Source organism: Magallana gigas, chromosome 5 (assembly GCF_963853765.1).
Source record: "Magallana gigas chromosome 5, xbMagGiga1.1, whole genome shotgun sequence".
NCBI classification, from domain to species: domain Eukaryota; kingdom Metazoa; phylum Mollusca; class Bivalvia; order Ostreida; family Ostreidae; genus Magallana; species Magallana gigas.
In genome coordinates this window covers 18,556,817-18,577,699 of record NC_088857.1, presented here as the reverse complement: position 1 = coordinate 18,577,699, position 20,883 = coordinate 18,556,817, and the positions used below count along the sequence as shown (strand labels likewise).

The window sequence follows — 20,883 nt, the reverse complement described above, 5'->3', positions numbered from 1 at the left end:
AGAATTCATGCACCCTCTGTTGACAATGCAGGCTGTCTCTAAGACCCGGTGGGCGGGGATTTCCCCCACCTAAAGTGATGTAGTTATCCAGCTATTTTTGAATTTCAAACACAATCTAGCTATAAGCTAGACCCCGACCCCCTTCTACTTTTTTATTTCTTCCTTCTACTTCAATTTTTAGAGACAAACCTGCTGACAAGCTTTTCTCATTTCATCATCAAAAATTGACAAACTGGGTTATGTTTTTTAAGAAGTAGAAAAGGTCATCTCTATATCTAGAATTTTGGCCGGGGAATTACCAGAAATTACATGGGAATTAAAGCATAGAAAATCAAATTTCTCCTTAACGAGGCCGAGTACAGATCAAGTACGCACGCTTTCACGCAGCGTTTCATTTGTATTGTGACGTCATCTTTTTGCTTGGTTGACGCCATGGCATAATAGTTTCAACTGCAGATATTCAGCTAGATTTGTTAAAAATAGTTCGTTTGATGCATAAAATTGATGTTATAATTGTGGAATAAACATAAATGTTTCAAAGTATAAGCTATATTTGGGCTCGGGTCGAAAAAACTAGAAGAGGGTTCAGCAAGCCTAGCCCTCTGTCAGGTTTTCTTAACCCACCTATTAAAGCTTAATTCATATATCATTGAAGACAGTAACCATGTATTTTATATTAATGATCACCCTTAATATGTGATGTTATATATTTATTTATTACTTAAATATGTCTGAATGATTTAATAATACTATAAAGATCACCATTTCCGCCTTTGCCAAATAAATAATACTGTAAATTCCTTATATTACGCGAGTACTTAATTCCGCGATCCCGCTGTTTTGTATCAAATTGCGAGAATATAAAATCGTGAACGTGGTGGTTTTTTTCTTCTTTCTTATAATTTTCAACTCTCAAAAAATAATGGCGAGATTTTAAAATCCGCGAAGGGTGGTCCTCGCAATTTTACGCGGATATTAATTCCTCGCGTTTAATTAGGAATTTACAGTAGCCATTATCTGACAAATCTGGAAAATTTGGCATACAAAAAACAACTTTGATAAGACCCCTGGAACAAACCAGGAGGCAGAAGGGTTTTTGTACTATTTGATGCCTTTTAGCATAACTTTAATATGTAGAACAGAAAAAGAAATCCCTAGGGCAGAAGTTTAAAAAAAAATGTAAAAAATGTGCAAAATTGATACATTTCAAGCAAAATCCCATAGGGTCCTATGTTAAAAATTAACAAATTTTGAGATGACCCCCTGAACAAACGGTGTGGTAAATTCTTATATTTTTATCTTAAAATAATAATTATATCAGTGGAAATTCATGTAAAAAATTTCATTCAAGAATCTAGGGCAGAACAAATTAGACCCGGCCTTGTTAAGAAACAATTGTGATAAACTTCATGGCATAGAAGGAGATTTTACCACATCTATTAAATTCCTCTATAAAAGGTCTTTGATGTGTAGATATCATTTGCTTAAAATTTCAAACATATTGGCATGTTTAATTAAATTTCTGTGTTTTTGGTTTACATTAGTCTTTACATAATGCCAATTATCTCATGAATTTATTCTGATTTTAGTCACACAAAAAATAAACTAAAAACAAATAAAATATCTGGGTGTGAATATGCATAGAATGCCTCTGTAAATTTTGTGTAACTTGAACTTTACACTGTACAATGTACATGTACATGGAAGGAAACTGCACTTTTTTATCAAGCAGTTAACAGTGTATTGATATTTTACAAGAAATTTATCCATTTTATATGCTCAACATTTCGGGGAACAGAAAATTAGGATAATCATGGGGGAAAGTACATGTCAGAAAGCAATGTAATACAAGAGCAAAGTGATATTAATTGGGTGCAGACATTTTAAATATTTGCTTAACATATGCATATGACGATTCATGCTAATGAATGAGCAGAGGCTTATTTTGTCGTAGACCAATGTTGTCATTGTAAATCTGTATTGTTGGTATTTTTTTTAAATTGCATTGACTATACTATAGTTTCAAAAATTCAGAAAAAAATCGTACATGTTTGGCTTCGAATTCTCTCCACCTTGCAAGTTCCTTGGAAGCGAGTTCCTCGGGGGTCATCTTCACCAGTTCACCGGGCTTGATGTGGCCATTCAGGATCTTACGAAACAGCCCCTGTAAACAGGTTTTCATGTGATATTGGTATAAAATTTCTTTATTTTAAATTAGATATCATCAATTCCACTTACTGTCTAACACACAAACCTAACATAAACATAAGTTAATTTTTTTTTAATTTTAAAAAGTGGGATAAAAAATTATTGTACTGTTTACTGGTAAATACTATTAATATGCATGTATATAAACATATTAAGATTACTTGTACTTGTAAATCACAATTTCACTCTCTGTCAAAGACCTTCAACCAAAAGTTGAAGACCATCTTTTTTCAAAAAATTCTTTAATTCATATAGTACTGGCATATAATTGAAAATTTGATCTCAACATATAACACAGCTAAATGTATATGTTAGAGTTATGAGTGGTCATTAAGTTTCTGTCTTAATTTCTACTCAAATAAAGGGACACAAAAACAAATTCCAATTTAAAGCATGGTGAAACTTATAACACTTTTTTTCAAATAATTATTTAATTTATACAGTAGATGATTTAAAATTTGGTCTTAACATGTGCTTTTTAAAAAATTCATTTACATGTATATCACTGTTAAATGTATGTGTTAGACTTATGAGTGGTCATTAAGATTCTGTCAGCTACTCGAATAAGGGGACACAAAAACAAATTCCAATTTAAAGCATAGTGAATGTATAACACAATGCCTTTATTAATAACCAGACATCACTGAGACGGTGACTATCTCAAAGGGCCCCACTTAAAAAATGAAAACATAATGAAAGCATTTCAGAGAATTTTGCTTTGACATTGACCCATAACTTGGAAATATTCAGGTTGACACAAAACTTGAAGTCAAGCTCATTACCTTAATATGAGCAAGATTAAGCAAACGAGAAATAATTTGTAGTCTAAAACTAGATTTTGAAAAGATCTCTTAAAACTTTAACATTTGACCTTGAAACCTGGTTTAAGGTCACTGCACACATTTTTCCCAGAAGTTCTGTTTATGTGAAGTATGAGACAGATAGGGCTAAGTGGAGAGTAAATATGCTCTGAAATTACTTTTTATTGTGTGATCTGAAATGACCTTGACCCTTGACCTAGAAAGGTCAATCAAGGTCACTGCACATCACTCTATGGGTGAAGTATGACTGTATGAGCAAGAGTGGACCAAGCAGAGAAAATATATGATCTGGACAAGGATTTTTCAGATGATTCTGTTATGAAATTAACCTTAAACCTTGAAACTTGGTTCAAGGTCACAGCACACCCTTTACCCAAAGGCACTCTGTTGGTGAAGTATGAGCCAGATTGGGCCAAGGAGAGAGATAGGCCCTAGACAAGAGATCTTGGATAGACAGATGGATGAAAGACACAGAATCAGTTCTAATTCAAATTTTTTTAAAATCTGTTTTTGATTTAAAAAGTATAAATGTTAAGATCACCTGGTTTCTGGAGTCTTTGATGTTGAAGATAAGACTCCTGTACTTGGCCTTATACTTGTGGCCTGTTTCTTGAAACACAGCATACAGTTCCTCTTCAATTTTCAGAGCTATTGTCCTTATCTCGATAGTTGACAACATTACATCATCAGCTCCGTCAGCCCTTAATTAGCAAAAAAAATGTGAACTATCAAAGCCATTTCAACCCTCATGACAATGCTATGTAACCTTACCCAGTGGTTGAATTGCTAACGAGAATATTGCATGACTTTTTATAAATTTTCAACAGCATTTATTCAAAATGTATGGCTAGACAGAATTATTTGTAAAACTATGTTGCAGGATAGTAAAAAAAAAACCCACTTTTAACAAACAGCTACCATAAAATATTTGTACAATCAGTTGAAGATATATTTGACTAATATACTCAAAAGATAACTCCATTTACATGTATTAAAATTTTAATTTCTCTCTCCATTCACAATTTCTTTTTATCTTATTGGGGAAAGAGCCATCACATGCACTTTTCTGCCTTAACAAATGCAAGTTCTTTTTTATTGGTTGCTTTAAAAGATCATGAAGTGTGTTTCCCTCATACCCATAACCATAACAATTAACTGATGTACATGTAGGTTTTAGAAATGACACCTGAGTGGGTTTTACTTATTAGTGTTCATGTATATATACCCATGATTTCAATTATAATTCAATGAAATGTCTGCCTGCATTACGATTTTGTGTTAACACATATTAGCACATCATTTATTAATAACATCATAGCTTTTCTCATGAAATTCGTAGGACTGATTTCGTATTGGTAATGAAATGGAATTTCACGAGTTAGCAATAAGTCTGATCCTTTATTTACAAATGTTTAAATACAACAACATCCAAGTCTACAAATTTGTCATAAACCATAAACATACTCTCTGTCTACATATCAATTTAGAGGCTCATCTACACCCATCCACTTAAATTCTTCACATGAGCACCTGTTATTTTTCACAATGTAACCCCTTATTATACATGAAATTGTTCTACTTAATTAATGAACAATATGTTGTTATGGTCATACATGTTGTCTGGCACCTTTTTTCACTTATACATATGATATTCAATATATGCATCATCTATATATCACAACATATTGTTAAATGTCTGAACTTTCAATACATATTGGTTCCATAATTTAATTAATATTCTTAAAGGTTTCTAGAAGATGTTTTCAATAGAAATTCATTTTCCAGCATAAGATAACATACACTTTAAGGTAAAATATTTTCTTTAATGTTTTCAAAAATATGTTTTTAGGAGCTAATTCACCTGAATATTAATACCAAAAATCCATATATTGGATATGTTTTACAAAGCCTTGTACCTTATTGCAATGAATTATTTTGTTCAATACTAAGCCCTCAAGAACATCATCTGTCCCTTATCTAATGAAAATGTCATCACCAGTGCCTTACCTGTTGATGAGAGCAACAATTGTGCCTTACCAGTTTATGAGAGCAACACCTCTGCCTTACCTGTTGATGAGAGCAACACATGTACCTTACCTGTTGATGAGAGCAACACCTTTAATTTGCCATAACAGTTGAAAGCAATACCTGTGCCTTACCTGTTGATGAGAGCAACACCTTTAATTTGCCTTAACTGTTGATGAGAGCAACACCTGTGCCTTACCTGTTGATGAGAGCAACACCTGTGCCTTACCTGTTGATGAGAGCATCCCTGAGGGACTTGCGTACATTCAGTCGGACCACGTCCGGCCCATCCTCTTTCTTTCCCTTGGCCTGCTCCGACACCTTGTCTAGGGGGACACCACTGTGACTGGGCCTGTCTTTGTGGTCACCATGCCTGCTGTCATGGTGAGACGGGGACTTCTGTTGCTTGGATTTCTCTTTCTGATGGTGATCCTTGGATTTATCACGACCTTTTGAGAAAAATTAAAAGCAAATTCAAAATACTTCACTTACATTTATTCCTAGCATTCAATGAAGAACATACAACACTTTAACAGTAAAAACTTTCACTTCATATAAATGTAGTACTTATTTCTAATAAACATATTAAATTACATTGCAATACATGTTCATATAATAAGTAACAAATCTTAAACTTAACAATTTCATACATGTAAACCTTGACACTTTATACATGTAAACCTTGACACTTTACATGTACAGTAACGATCAGACCCAACCTAACACCAGAGTAAATGCCAACTCTACCCCGGGTTTACTTTTTTGGTTTACTTTCGGTTTACTTTTTGAAAATTTGGGTTCACTCGGGGTTAACTTTGGGTTTACTCGGGGTTTACTTTGGGTTTACTTTGAAATTGCTTTTGAAGTCATCTGTATGCACTGAAGTGTGAAGCAGACTAGTATTTTATCTTATCATCCCACTGCCCATAATTCCTACCCTTTGTATATTCTGAATACACAGTTAGCATCTGCTTTCAGGGGTATACTTCTGACTGGGTTTACTTTCTGTGTCCACTTTGGATTTACTCTGGGTCCACTCTAGTAAACCCGAAGTAAACCCAGAGTAAACCCATATAGTAAACCCAGGGTTTAGTTGAGGTTTACTTTCTGTTAGGTTGGGTCTGATCGGTACTGTAAACCTTGACATTTTCAACATGTAAACCTTGATACTTTACATGTAAACCTTGGCACTTTATACATGTAAACTTTGACACCTATACACGTGTAGTAGTTTGATCTTTTTCACTACTGTATATGATATTTTTTTAACTTCTCGTTGTGTTTTTACATAATATTTAACCCAGATAATTTTGATTCCGCCTGTTAAGGCTATTAACAAGAGGAAAAACAGAAGAATTTGATAAGTTGAAAATATAATTTATTGGTAATTAAATAATAATTAATTACGATGAGGAGCTAGTGTACCTTAGTGACCAAAATAAATAACGAAAAATAAAGAACAAAAAAATAATTTCCCAAAATAAATATGGAATTTGAGTCAACTTAAAATTTGCCACAAGGAGGGCGACTTCGTACCTTGATGCAAGGCTCAGTGAAGAAGCCTCAATCATGAATGTGCTCGGGTTTATATACTTGTTAAACAATAGTGAACACTTTTAACAGAATTGGCCAATAAGAATTTACGTTTTATAATAGATGAAAGAGAAAATGAATAACAAACCCGATGAATTTGGAAATAATTTAAGTAGGTACTACTACACATGTAAACCTTGATACTTTACATGTAAACCTTGACACATTATACTGTGGTTTTATCAGTTTTCATAGGATGCCAATTTGCATTGATTTCATTGCTTAGTAGATCCACAAAATTAAATATTCTTAAAGTGTAAATTTTACTAACATTTTGTATTGATAGGATAATTGACAACAAACTTGCATATCCTTGAAACTGAAATTTTCATTGAATCCACGGAAATTGATACCCACTAATATTAAATGAAACCACAGTACAGGTAAATCTTGGCACTTTTTAAAAAAAATTGTTAATACAATAAGAGAAGTTGTATAATTGCTAAGGCTTACTGGCACTGCTGGAGAGTTTGGGGCGCACCACCTCAAACGTGGGGTGTTGTAACAGCCAGGTGACGAGCACACTCTCCAGTGGAGCGTTAGAGCCCGTATACACGCGCCCCGTCTTCCTCTCCCTCACGGGGACTCGCCATAATGGACCGTGCTGTCAAAAAATACCCATCAAATCAAAATCAAAATTTGACACAAAAAATCTGCGTTCCTTTAATTTTATATCATTATGTGTATAATTCAATATTATCAAATTGTTAGCTTCATTGATCAAAAAAAAAGTACAGAGAGATTAAAATTTTTTGAAAAACAAAGCATAAGCTTGTATTTTGACATAGATATGATGACTACAGTAACATGCTGTTTGGCTGTTATGAATAGTGGGGCAGAACAAGGACAAACTGTTACTGTATACAGGGTTTTTTTTCACCCCCATCTTATTTTCTCCCTTCTAAACTTGAAAATGGTTTGGCCCCGTCTTGAATTTGACAAAACAGGATTGTGTTTAAGGAGAGAAATTTGATACTTTGGGATTCACCAGACTTAAAGTCACCTGCTGACAACGAGGGCAAAAGGGACAAAAAATAAAATTGGGGCGAATATTTCCCTGTATACAGTAGGTCTGTCTGTACTTACGGCTTTGCCCCTCTTGGCGTCGAATCTATTGAGCACTCTCAGTGAGTCCTTGGCGTGTTGGTGGATACAATCAGTACCACAGTACACAGACTCCCGCTTGGCGTACTTATTACACTGAGTATTCACACATCTCTGAGCAGCCATGTCCTGGAAAATCAAGGGAGAAAACTTTCAACATGATATACATGTTTTTAACACACTGTACATGTATTCATGATTTCACTAAAATCCAATGATAAATTTGAATAAAGAATAGTATATTTTTTCCCGTTTCAAAAGAATCTAAGGGCGAGACAGATTAATAACTATGAGATGTTCAAGAAGTCTTTATTTTTCCATGTAATTTAGTGTCTGAATGTCCGGTACCTTTACAGGGGTGGCCTTCTTATCACCATGTCTCCTGTCCTTGGAGGCAGAGTGATGCCGGTCTCTATCGTGTCTCCCCTTCGAGGAGTGAGAATCTGAGGACCTTGAATCAAGGGAATGACTCCTCTTCTCCTCACCGGTCCTCACTTTGCTGGAGGACTAAATAAAGATTATGATTGATTCTTAGTCTGAAATTGGTTTTTCGGTTTTATTTTTCTGTTGACATTCCTTGTTACAGAATCAGGAGAACATTACATCCTTGGTGAGAAAACACACTGTGCTATACAGCACAGCAAATTCATTTCCAAATTATTGACGGAAACCTTATCATGTTTTTCAGACATGAAGAGGTTTACCAACATAACATGGATACAGGTACCTGGACCAATGACCCTAACAGATGTCCCTCTTATAATGAAGTTAATGAAATTAAGAACTTTAAAAATTAATAATAACAGGAACCAAATACTAATTCCACATAAGTGTTAGATACTTATTACATGTAACACTTATTCATCCCTTCCCCCAATTTTATGTTTCAAGAATGATTGCTAACATTTGAGAATAAAGTAATGAATATAATACGGTGTACTTCACATTTTATGGGTTTTGTTTTTCATTACAACACAATATGGACACATAATCAAAGAGAAATAACCCTTATCAAAATGAGCAATTTTAGCCGAGGGCAGTTTATAGAGTATTTACTTTACTTATAAATATTTTGACAATAAACCGTAACTATTTTAAGAGCATGGACTCTGTTTATTTTTTATTTCAAAATTAATATTCTTTATCACTTTTAAAAATATATACATGTGAGTGAAATATGAGTATTAACATTGATATATACATGTACATACATGTATTTATACCTATAAATACATGTACCGTAATCCGGTGAATATAATACGCAGTAGTGTACAATACGCACCCCCCACTTTGGGCCTGAAAATGGTGAAAAAAAGCTTGTTGGGATGTATAATACGCATCAAAAAAATTGACCAAACGGTAAACCTAAGTATCAACAAAGCAGTTTTACTTTGTATGCACGCTCAACTTCATCGCGGGAATATGCTACCGGAAATAAGAAAAACACAATATTTTCTTAGATACGGATTTATTGTAACTAATACATCGTGGTAATATCTTTATTTCGTAATCAATGTTTTAATAGACCTAGTATTAAATATTCTACCGTAGATAAAATCAACTACTTTTAACAAGCGTGATATAATTGTTTAGTCATTACAATCCATGTGAAGTGAAAAACGGACGATGTACAGGTATGGAGATAACGGACCTACATCTAATTAAATTCTTAAATGACTCCGATCAAAGCGATCAATTAGAGGCCTGGAACATAATAAAATATATGCACAAATAGTTGTGTTGTGTTTAGTACACATAGCCTAAGGGGGTGTCTGAGATACCCAAGGTGTCAAGCGTTAGCGGTGGGGAACCACAACTGTTTCAATGGCTTCAATTAACGGAATAGGTTATAGAATCATTTATATTCATAATTATTTGCAATAAATTAATTAGCATTAAATGAAAATGGTTAAAAATGAGCCAAATGATGTGTAAGCTGTTTTCAAAGATCGGCGTCAAATAGCACGTGGCCATCCAAGTCCGCATTCTATTAATAACAGCTGTAATGGCGGCGTACACGGAGATAAAGAATAGGCAGTTCAAATTAATTTTTAAAGGCCATTTTGAAACAGTTTATTTATTAACAGACTTAAAGTGTACATTTTCTTTAATTACATGCTATAACAATGATTTCCTAAAGGGGTCACATAGTAATATATATGTGATAATGAAGGAATATTACGATGTATAGCGGGGTATCAGTTCTGTCTGTGAACAGCATAGGTAATACGGCAGTATGATACCCCGTGCTTCAGCTTGGAAAAAATATGCCCAAATCCTATAGGGATGTATAATACGCACCCCTTTCTGAAGGTAAAAAATGCTGGGAAAAAAGTGCGTATTATATTCACCGGATTACGGTATATGTACTTTATAAATTCATGTATGTTCATAGTCTTGAAGAGAGCCATTAAAGGAAAAAATATCTGGTCATTAATCAGTAAAGGAGTGGTAAAAAAGATTGAAGCATATACTGTAGATCATGATCAGCCCCTGCAATACCACAATGGCCGAACAATACAGATTTTACTATGCAAGAGAATAAATAAGTCAACCTCTCTATGTTTTTTGTGTGGAGAATCTGTGTGATGCTCCAACTTCCTCTTGGATTTCTCTGCATGTTTCTCCGAGTCCCCCTCCTTCCTCTTTCCTCCACTTCCTGGTCTGTCTTCTCCCTTCTTCAAGACTTCCTCTTTTTCACCCTTCACTGCACTGTCAGCATGCTGTACCGATTTCTCTTTACCAGTGGCCTTTTTCTCTGTAACAGAAAAATAATTTTGATAAATGATTGAAACATTTAAATATAGACTTTTATCATATTCTGGAAGTAGACAGTTTAGCTGATGTCTTTCTTAACATAAAATTTACACAGAAAATACTAAATAGAGGTATTCAGGTAAAATGACCATTCCTATTCTAAGGTATAGCAGCTGACCTTTACAGGGAGGACACACGTAGTCTTCATTGTTCTTCTCCATCTCTTTCCCCTTAGCTTTGGTGATGCCCACACAGGAGCCATGGTACCAATTCTCACAGGTGTCACAACAGATCATAAACCTACAGAAAGCATAAATCCATTACATGTATATGTATTTGTATTTCCATAAAATTACCGAAATCATTAAAATGTGGCGGAATAAATTGATTGTTATGACTTGACAAGAACAATTGAAATATCAGTCAACTTTTAACAAGGTACTGAGAGACAAGCAAATTGTTCTTTAAAAAAATTAAAGGACAATATCTTTCTTTGCCAAGTTTGATATCTGTTGGTTCTTCACCACTACGAGACTCAAAATTAGTTTGCTATATCTGTAAATTTGTAACCAAGTTTGTTATAACCGCAACCTTTAGACCTGGGGTCAGTAACTTCAGAAATAACAGCAAGTTAAACAGTGAACCGGGATATCAACTTGGTTGGTCACGTCATCAAATCCTGTGAAGCTCGAAGGGCTTCTCAGATGATTTGATCACGTACGAACCAAGTTCATATCAGGTTAAACTTTTAACATTGCTGTTTATTACTTATATCTACATTTGAAAAAAGCAAACTGTTTAGAATTGTTAAAATTTCCGAGATTTTATTTTTACAATAATCCAACCAACAGGCAATAAGTGGGTGCTATGATCATCGTGCTGTCATTAAAAAGTTCACACAGAATTGAACGTTTTTGCCATTCTATAGGTTCATATAAGATAAGAAGTTTGCAAATGTAAACAATTTGAATTGAATCTTTCAATGTCTACATCCTTTCATTATTGGGTAGCACCTATGTACCATTTCCTTACCTTTTTCCATATGGTTGTTTACAGATACAGTATTTTTCATCAGGAGCCTCATAGTCGGAGTCATTTTCATCATCCTCAAAGCCTAATCCATCGCTTTCATCTAATAAATGTACACAAAATAAATGTAATTCACATGTACACTATCAAATCATGAATACATAAATCTACACCTACAACTATTGATTTAGTACATGGAGACAATGAATTCATAACTAAGTAAATCTTTACCACTCTCCTCTCCTTTTTCCTTGCTTTCCACCTCTTCAGCAGCTGGTTTGGTTTTCACTGGTTTCTTTTTAATTGGTCTCTTCTCCTTCTCTGTCATTTCTGGCAGTTTTTCCCTCAAGAATTTGAGTTTGGCTTTTCTTTGTCCCCTGCCTCCCGGAGTTACCTCCTCTTCCGTCTTTACCTCCTCCACCTTGGGTAACTCTTCTAGCTTCTCCGTTTTCTTTTCTAATGTTAATGTTTCTTTCTTATCAGTATCCTTTTCTTTATCGTTCTCCTGGCTGACTACTTTCTTTTCTTCTATCTTTTCATCATTTTCACTACTCTCTTTGCTCTTTTCTGTGATTTCATCTTTCATGTCCTCTTGGCCTTTTTCCTTTGGTTCACTGACAGACTGGTCATTATCAACAGGGTCTTTGACGACCATTTTCACACTTTCACTCTCATTCACTTTATCTTTCACCTCTGAATTTTCCTCAGCAAGTTGTTCCTTTTTCACATCAGTTTTTCCATGTTTTTCATCCTTCTTTCCAGAATCTTTTTTACCGGTAAAACTTTTCGTATTTTCTTTTTTCATAGCACCTTTATCTGCTGCAGTTTTGACTTTTTGCTCTTCTTTTTGTACTTGAACACTTTCGTTTTTGGTTCCCTTTTTATCACTATTTTCACTTTTGTCTTTCTCTGTTTTGTTGACAGAAGAATCACCTTTTTTCCCATCCTTCTTAGTCTCTTTATCTGAATCTCGTCGAACTTTCTCATTTGAAGAAATGTCTTTCTCAGAATCTTTGCGTGTTTTCTCCGTTCCAGTGTCTTTTTTTCCTTTACCAGAATCAGATGATTTGTGACTAGAATTTTTATCCGAATCAGAAAGCTTTCTTTTAGAGTCAGGAGGCTTTTCTGAAGACTTTGCAGTCTCTGTTGCTGATGGCACTTCTTTCTTACCACTAACACTACCCTTTCGCTTGCTGGACACGTCCACATCTGGTTTGAACAGATCCAACATGCTCTGATCTACTTTGATTTCTTCAGATTTCCTTGCCTTCTTTTTCACAGGTTTGACAGCTTTAGAATCACTTTCTGTTGTGTCTTTCTTTGCTGTCGCTTTGGATTCCTGTTTTGTTTCTCCACCCATAAGTGAAATGAAATCTTCATAATTCAACTCCTCCACTCTGGCTTCACATTCCACTGACTTTTCATCCGATCCTTTGGAATCGCTTACAATTGTTTGATCACTTGGCCCTGCAATGTCACTTACTAGAGAAGTGTTTTCATTCTGTACAGAACTTTTTCCAGAGTGAATGGGTAATTCCAAGACCTCAGAAACAAGAGAAGAAACAACAGGTTCTGCGGTTTTCGCAGTCTCTTCTTGACCCTCCTGAATTAAGCCACTTTCAAACATCTTGAAAATACTCCTTGGAGAGTCATCAGAGTTTTTATCATGAGCTAAATTCCTTGCGGGAGTTTGTAACACTTTTGAAACAGAGTCACTTGCTTGCTTCTCATCTGGACTGCCCTTACTTTTTTTAATATCCACGAGAGGTACATCATCCTCACTTTCTGAATCATCCACCTTCTTCTTTCCTTTTCCCTTTTTCTTTCCTTTTCCACTTTCTGTCTCTTCCACATCTCCACCTTTCTTTCTGCCTTTCTTGCCCTTCTGGGGAGAAGCGTCAGTATCGGAGGACTCCTTCACTCCACTCCGAGTCAGCCTCTTTACCACTTCCTTCGGGGAATCACTTTCACTGTCCGTGGCTTGCCCCTTTGTCCGTCGTCTTCCTTTCCTGATAGGAGTCTCATCCACTTCAGAATCAAGCTTGTTTTTCCCCTTTCCTTTGTTATTCTTATCAGTGTCAGAAGATTCTTCAGTTTCTTCCTCTGCATTTTTCCCTGCTCTTCCCCGAGTGACCCTGCCTGAAGTTCTGGGAGAAATTCTTTTTCCCTGCAAACAGTACAAAAGAGCATTATTTTTCTATCCAAAGTTTTATTATTTGACAAGACGAAAGCATTCTACATACATATAAGGTAGCAAGGGACAGTTTCGAATAAAGTACCCATCAATATTTTTGTAAAATTGAGAGTTGCTGTACTTGAAGGCTTATGAGTGTTGCTAAAATTCATGAAATGATTTTTAATGATTTTCATTAGTTAGAGGGGTGTCTCTTGTTGAAATTGATATGCAATATGTAGGCCCCTTATGTAAGGTACATGAGAATCAGTAGTAAAATCCGAAACCTGCGGCTATGACTGTTGTGCTGACTTTACACAGTGAAATTGCAAGTTACAGACGGGAGGTAAAATCACACGAAAAGTAGGTGGATGGGACATTGTAAACTATACACCAGTAAGTTTCTGACATGTGATAGTGCAACATGCATGCGGTACGAAAGGTCAACCCTCTGCAGGGAATTAGCTGGGGGAGGTCTAAAAAGCTGAAAAATCATGAAAAATTAGCAAAATATGAAAGGGTCAAAATCTCATAAAAACCAGTATGTAGAGGATTTTACAGGTTTTGATTAGTAATTTTCTTCAGAAATTGGTGATTGGCCTTATAAAGAGTGAATTAAAGGTATTTGTGCTGAATGGGAACTGAGGAAATTCTAGTTACAGAGTTCCGAAGGCATCCCTTGGCTACAATGAATTGTATCAAAAAAACTGTCCCCTGCCACCTATATAAGACATGACCTGTCAAGTTGTTCACCTATGTTCTATGAAAAAAAAATTGTCAAGTTTCCCAAATGAATAAATGTTTGTGCATCGTGCCATACTTACCCCCCCCCCCCCTCCCCCTTGCAAGCAATTATTCATAAACAGGAGAAAATATAGATCAACACTTCCGAGATAAATACATGTATTGGTACCTTTGGAGTGTGGTCTTCATCTTCACTGCTCTCCTCCTCATTCTGAGATTCTGATTGAGCTTTCTTTCCCTGCTCAAATACATGTAACAGATATTTATAATATAAACAATGTACTGTAGGAGCAGAAATATTTGTTGAGAATTTAATTTCATTATTTTCGTTGGCAGTATAAATCAACAAAACTAAATTCATGACAAATTTTTAACCAAAGTATTTATGAATACAAAGAGATCACAATTTGACGAAATTAAATGCAAACAGAATTTTATTTGGTTCAAAAACAAAGAAATTTTGACCCAAAGAAAATATGTGCTTCTACAATACTTTCACAATCACTCAGACAAAGATGCACAATTCATTTATTTTTAAGCTATAACATAGACATAAACTGACCCTCTTATTCTTCGCCACCGATGCTTTAATGCCCCTGGGTGCAGACTCTGGGGTCTCGATAACCTCTGTCTTTGGAGGTCTTCCCCTTTTTGGCCCAGTCTGAAAAAAGATGATACATATATGTTATAACATTAAAACCATTGCTGGTAAAAAAAAAAAGTCAATCTCATCTTACCAATACAAATCTCTGTCTCTGCTGTGACGTGCAAAGATGCAGCAAAAGAGAAATCTTAATCAAAGGCCTGAAGGCCTGAGCGGCGCATCGCATTGAAGGTAGCTAAAAACATCACTACAAGTTGTTAAATATTGCCATTCTACACATGGGGAAGGTGGCGCGCTTTTCCTCATTCAGTTGGACATCGTCTTATTCGTTTTATCAAGTGATAAAATACGAAATCTGTTCCTAGCTATAGGAAGACAGCAACTTACTCTCATTTTAATATAAATATTTTATATACGAAATTATTTCATTTTTTTACCTCCGATATTCGAACAATTAACGTCGCCGCTTTTAAATTGAAGTACGAACTGTTGTTATGCAAATTATCTCATCGGTTGACTGGTCCTCTGTCCCTATCGTACGTAAATCGCATTGCAAGTATTGCCAGTCTATCTCATCTGCGTATTAATCTTTGTTTTGTTCTTTCATTGATGTTGATGTTTTTTCAATGTGTAAAGGAGATATCTATTGTAATGATTTGTTGACATTTTTAAAACGAATACTAAATACATGTTCCTGGTTGAAAATACGTAACAATCAGAACAGCACTATATATTCATCGGCGCATTGATACTTGAGTTCTATGATGCCGCTTGTATATTAGCCAAGAGAAGTGAGCTGACAGCAATGAGGCTACATCGCTGTTAGCGATGCGCCTCAAAAACATACACCCTCTACAACTAGTGATAAACAGGTGATGTACCTTAATGCCCTCCTCCTCTTGGTCAGTGTTCTCCTGCTTTTTAAGGGCCTCCAGTGCTGCCTTCTCCTGCTGCAGATTCTCCTGTCTGATCTTCTCAGCCAGGTCTCTCTGCTCCTTGTCACTCACACGGCTTGACCGCCTGTATTCAAATTTCTTTTATAAAACTGAGCATTGATGTGAAACAATGTTATCATTACATACATTATATTCTATACAATGACCTTCAATCAAAAGGTAACATAGTAGGTGTTACAGTCTGAGGGGATATGAATATACATGAACAGTGTTTAAAGCATTACACTTTACAATAAATACAATTGAATATGCACATGTACATGTTCATACATGTAAGTATCACAAGTTTCAAGCAAGCTAGTTGAAGGCTAATGACTTCAAACTCTGACAGCACAAACCTAATATTGACAGGTGTCTCTTCAGGAATCAGGCTTTTCCTGCCACGCCCCCTTCCCCGTCCCACACCTGCATGCTCAGGCTGAACAATCCCAGGATGCACTGCACCCACAAATCCAGGCTGAACTATCCCAGGGTGCACTGCTCCCACAAAGCCCACACTTGAAGAAGCTCCCTCACTTTCTGCCTTTGACTCTCCCTCAGGGTCTCGTCGCAGTGAAATTCTGGCAGACTTTCTGGGAGAGGTAGCAGTTTTGGGGGTAGTGTCAGGTGGTTTCACAGGTGACTGTTCCTCAGAATTTGTCTCACTTTCTGTTTTAGTCATCGCATTAGAAATATTCATTTTTGGAGCTTTGACACAGTAAGGATGATCCAATGTAGTCGAGTGCATACTTCCATTCTACAGTAAATGTTTAATAAATGCAATGCATTAATGCATGGACAAAAAGTTCAATCATCTTTAAAGATGAACTTTTCAACATTTGGTGCATGTGAAAAACTTAAACAATATTAAGATTGCACAATTTTAATATCTATTCGTATATGGTATGTTAACTTTTTGTGGTTAATTTTTCTTTCAGATTTTGAAGTTTAACACATCAAAGACCACATAAATTCTAACTATGACCAAACAAAAAAATTTCTTAACTTATATAAAAAGCATAAAATTCACACAAATCATTTCATCTCATTGAAACAATTTCAAGACAAACCATATAGAAAAGAGTGTTAGGTTGTTCTTACATCTAGCATTTTCAAAATGTCTTCTCCAAGGACTTCTGCAGCTGGGTCATCAGAGGTGGAGGGTGTGTTTGCCAGGTCACCCATGGTGCTGGTAAAATCTCCCTCTGTGGTCTGCTGTAGAATTTTTTTGGCTTCTTCAGAAGAGAGAAACTCGTCCAGCTTGTTCAAGTGCTCCTCAGAAAATCCACTAAACGGATTCTTGTCCTGAAAATGCGCAACATTAAATCATTCCAATCATACACACAAAAATAACAATATACATACAATACTATTTTTTTTTCAACTGCAAAATCTATCAGAAAAATAATATTAAATCTTGACTTCCTTATAACCATAAATTCATTCTTTTACACGAGTACTTAATTCTGAGATTCCGCTGTTTTGTATCAAATTGCGAAAATATAAAATGGCAAGCACCAATTTTTTGTTATAATTTCATATACTGGTACATGTAGTTCAAAACTGTCCGAAAAATAAAAGCAAGATTTTAACATCTGTGAGGGTTGCTTCTCGCGATTTTTCACATATTTTAATTCCTCACGTGTAATAAAGGAATCTACAGTATTAAATAAAAACATTTACAGCGAATCCCCAGATATGAACAAATTTTCAAATAAGAGAAATGAAACTGACTTGTAAGCATGAAATTGTTATACACACTAATCAAGCTTTAACCATTTTTTTCATTTTATTAAATCAGTGTCTTTGTGACACACCTCAATTGGCCAGCTGATGTCAGCTGGTTCTACACCATTAGCGGGAGATTCGGAGGTGGAAACTCTACTATTTTCTGATACAGCTGGGGCTACTTCCAGAGTTGAAGTGGTTGAGGTATCATTGTTTTCAGTCGACATCTCCATTTACTTTCTACCTGTCAGTTCAAAGAGAAAAAAATTAGATAAGCATTGTGAAATCAACCCAATCTGGTTAAAATCAGATCCTCGACCCGCTCCTTAATTGTTTTTCTATTGTCACTACATGATAGCGATAATAAAATAAAAAGGAGCAGATCAAGGATCTAGTTTTAATCAGATTTGAAATCAACAAATTCAATTTATTACATTTATATTTACAGTCTAATTTACAAAGAAACCTTAGCTTATTTTTGTACACATCTACACATACACATGGAAAAATAGTTTTATATTTGAATTGGGGGTAATGGGGGGGGGGGGTTAGTTTAACAGCAGTTACATATCATAGGAGCATCTGGTATATATTACAAGTAAAAAAAAAAAAGTTGAAATTACATTGTGATAATTAAAAAGATTAGTTCAAATCTTATGCTTCTATTTAGAAGTCAAGAATTTTTTTTGTACGATTTCCTATTCCCTCCCAAGGATCTGCAATTAGATTTGAAAACCATGCATATTTCATTGGAAGAAAATCATATTCTAATACAAACAAGAGAGCTTATGTAAGCAATAAAGAAACAACAGAGCATGTCAAATAAAATGTTATTAATTCTAACAATCACTTTCATTTTAAGAAACATGCTTTCAATTTTTCCCTCCGTAGTAACCCAATTACCAACAAAAAGGGAAGGGAAACAATCTTCTTACCATTCAAATGCTTAAGTAAATAAAGCTGAAAAATCACAAAAATTGACATCACTGGGATCAGCAGGAATAATCCGAGAAATTGGATTTAATTTCAATGCCGATCGAAGTTTGATCAAAGCATTACTGCCTTTCTAAGGATCCAAAGACATGATTACTGTGGGTCATAGTAATTTTTTTAAAAAAGTGCAATAATGCACTTTTATTTTCACAGTTAAATCTAAACTTATAAGAGCATAGTATGCTGCATCATGAAATGTATATAGAAATGTGTTTACAAGAAGTGTTTACATTGATATGTTTCAGTTTACCCCTATTTGAAAAATGCAAATAATACACAGTCACTTCATCATTTTCATACACAACGATACTCGGGATCTTCTGTATACTTAAGTCTGAGGCATTTCCGTCAGTTGGCAGCATTGTAGAAGATCTATACATCTATAATAAGCATGTTAACTGTAACATCAGCTAATTATTCTATGTACACTGCTGAATAACATAAGTAAAATCAGAATGCAATGTTTTAATATCAATATCATGTAATTGTGTGGCCACATTAAAGACTGGCATCATCAAAAACTAGAAACAGCAACATGACACTTCGACCATGCACATGTTTTTTAAGTACATGCATAATGAAGCTACCCCTACACTCGTTCGTAGTTGTGTATTACAATAGTTACCCTTTGCATTCCAGCGACTGTTCCGGCAAATCCTAAAGTTCGTTTTGTTGTGTCCTCAAAATAATAGAATGATTTACTGTATATGAGACGAATAAACGAGAGTTATTCAATAATATTTCTATTCAACATCGCTTCCAGACGCCATGTTGAAAGTATGGACAACCGTACGTGTATTATTCCTTGTGTGACATGTAAGGCAATAAAGACCGCATAACAATGCAAATGTTTGCACAATTCGCTTGGAAGTAACAAAAACAACAAACGAAATATTATTAGGGAGAATTTTATTCTTCTGTTCAGCACACATCATAACGAGATAATTTTTTATTCCATTTCACACATGTTCACCTTATCTTTGCATTACCACGTGATAAATTATTATTGTTTATCAACATAAAATGCAAAATCCATGAAAGGAACATATAGGGCATATGCTTTATCTATAAAAAATCTTCAATTAGATTTTATATCGGTATATTTTGCGAAATTTTATGAAAATAAAAAAAAACACATGCTTTGCAAAATGGCGGGAAATTTGATTACTTGGGAAAACTTGAAAACAGTTTGGCGGATCCTTAACGTAGCTCGCGGGTTTGCTGACGTCACAATAGGAATCGACGTAAAGAGTTGACCGTCATAGTAAACTCTAACATGGTTTTTTTTTTAAATGACAAATGAGATATTTAGAATCTTAAAAGGAAATATTTCAAAAAGCTTAAATGCAGTTTAATATGTTTTACGGTGCGACCGTTGGGGCGAGCGCAGCAGGTGATCAAAAATGAATTGTGATAAATCAATAAAAATAAAAGTAGTGACGTAAAGGAAAAGAATTTGAATGCAAAATAAAATAAATATACCTATTTTTCCAGTAAATTTTCATTATTCATAATTCATAAGATTTTTTATTTATTTATATATCAATCTGACTAAAATCAGATCTTTGTAACGCTCCGAAATTCTGATAGTCGCTGAACAAAGTGTAGCGACATCAGAATTTGTCGGAGCGGATCAAAGATCTGATTTTAATCAGATTGTTTATATACTGGTCGCACGCCAGTATAGAATTTATCTCAGATAAAATGTTGTTGAATAATAAAGATTTTAACATAATGTACACTGCAGTTTATATCCTCTTTTCTTGCAGCAGACATTTTTCTTAAACTTACAAATAAAAAATTGACTTATCACAGATTCCCCCCTCCCCCGTTTAAAAAAAATCAAATTTACGTATAAAAAAAATTTGTTGATCACATAAGGAAAATGGATCCCCCGGGAGCATGTAATACCGTAAATAGTAGTGGAAATAAAGACACCTTAAGCAGCTAAAGAGCTAAAGGCATACCACGCACTCCCCATTCCCCACCCCGATTAGAATTTTCCTGATTTTGATAATTTTATTTCTCTTTTTGATTGTGAAGATTTTTTGAATGATGTTGCCACGCCCCATTTAAAAAACGTTCCTGGAAATTACCGTAAATATAGTGAATAAAATAATTATGAGCTTTCATCCAAATGAGAGCAAGTTACAGCTGTTTCCTATCTCT

General features: G+C 34.9%; 1 protein-coding gene across 1 annotated transcript in view; it reads right to left on the bottom strand.

The window, feature by feature from the left end:
• LOC105347948 (death-inducer obliterator 1) overlaps positions 1–19,509 on the bottom strand; it is a 32,405-nt gene extending 12,896 nt beyond the window's left edge. The window contains exons 1-18 of the mRNA XM_066084408.1: positions 19,340–19,509; positions 17,811–17,965; positions 17,095–17,298; positions 16,353–16,750; positions 15,940–16,078; positions 15,017–15,115; positions 14,624–14,692; positions 11,769–13,704; positions 11,541–11,640; positions 10,687–10,808; positions 10,243–10,509; positions 9,142–9,176; positions 8,100–8,258; positions 7,734–7,880; positions 7,101–7,251; positions 5,284–5,503; positions 3,571–3,730; positions 2,048–2,164 (exon numbers count right to left, since the gene is read on the bottom strand). Of these exons, the coding sequence (XP_065940480.1) occupies positions 2,048–2,164; positions 3,571–3,730; positions 5,284–5,503; positions 7,101–7,251; positions 7,734–7,880; positions 8,100–8,258; positions 9,142–9,176; positions 10,243–10,509; positions 10,687–10,808; positions 11,541–11,640; positions 11,769–13,704; positions 14,624–14,692; positions 15,017–15,115; positions 15,940–16,078; positions 16,353–16,750; positions 17,095–17,298; positions 17,811–17,954 (4,467 nt within the window). The 5' untranslated portion in view covers positions 17,955–17,965; positions 19,340–19,509. The remainder of the gene's footprint in view (positions 1–2,047; positions 2,165–3,570; positions 3,731–5,283; positions 5,504–7,100; positions 7,252–7,733; positions 7,881–8,099; positions 8,259–9,141; positions 9,177–10,242; positions 10,510–10,686; positions 10,809–11,540; positions 11,641–11,768; positions 13,705–14,623; positions 14,693–15,016; positions 15,116–15,939; positions 16,079–16,352; positions 16,751–17,094; positions 17,299–17,810; positions 17,966–19,339) is intronic.
• Positions 19,510–20,883: the final 1,374 nt, after the last annotated feature.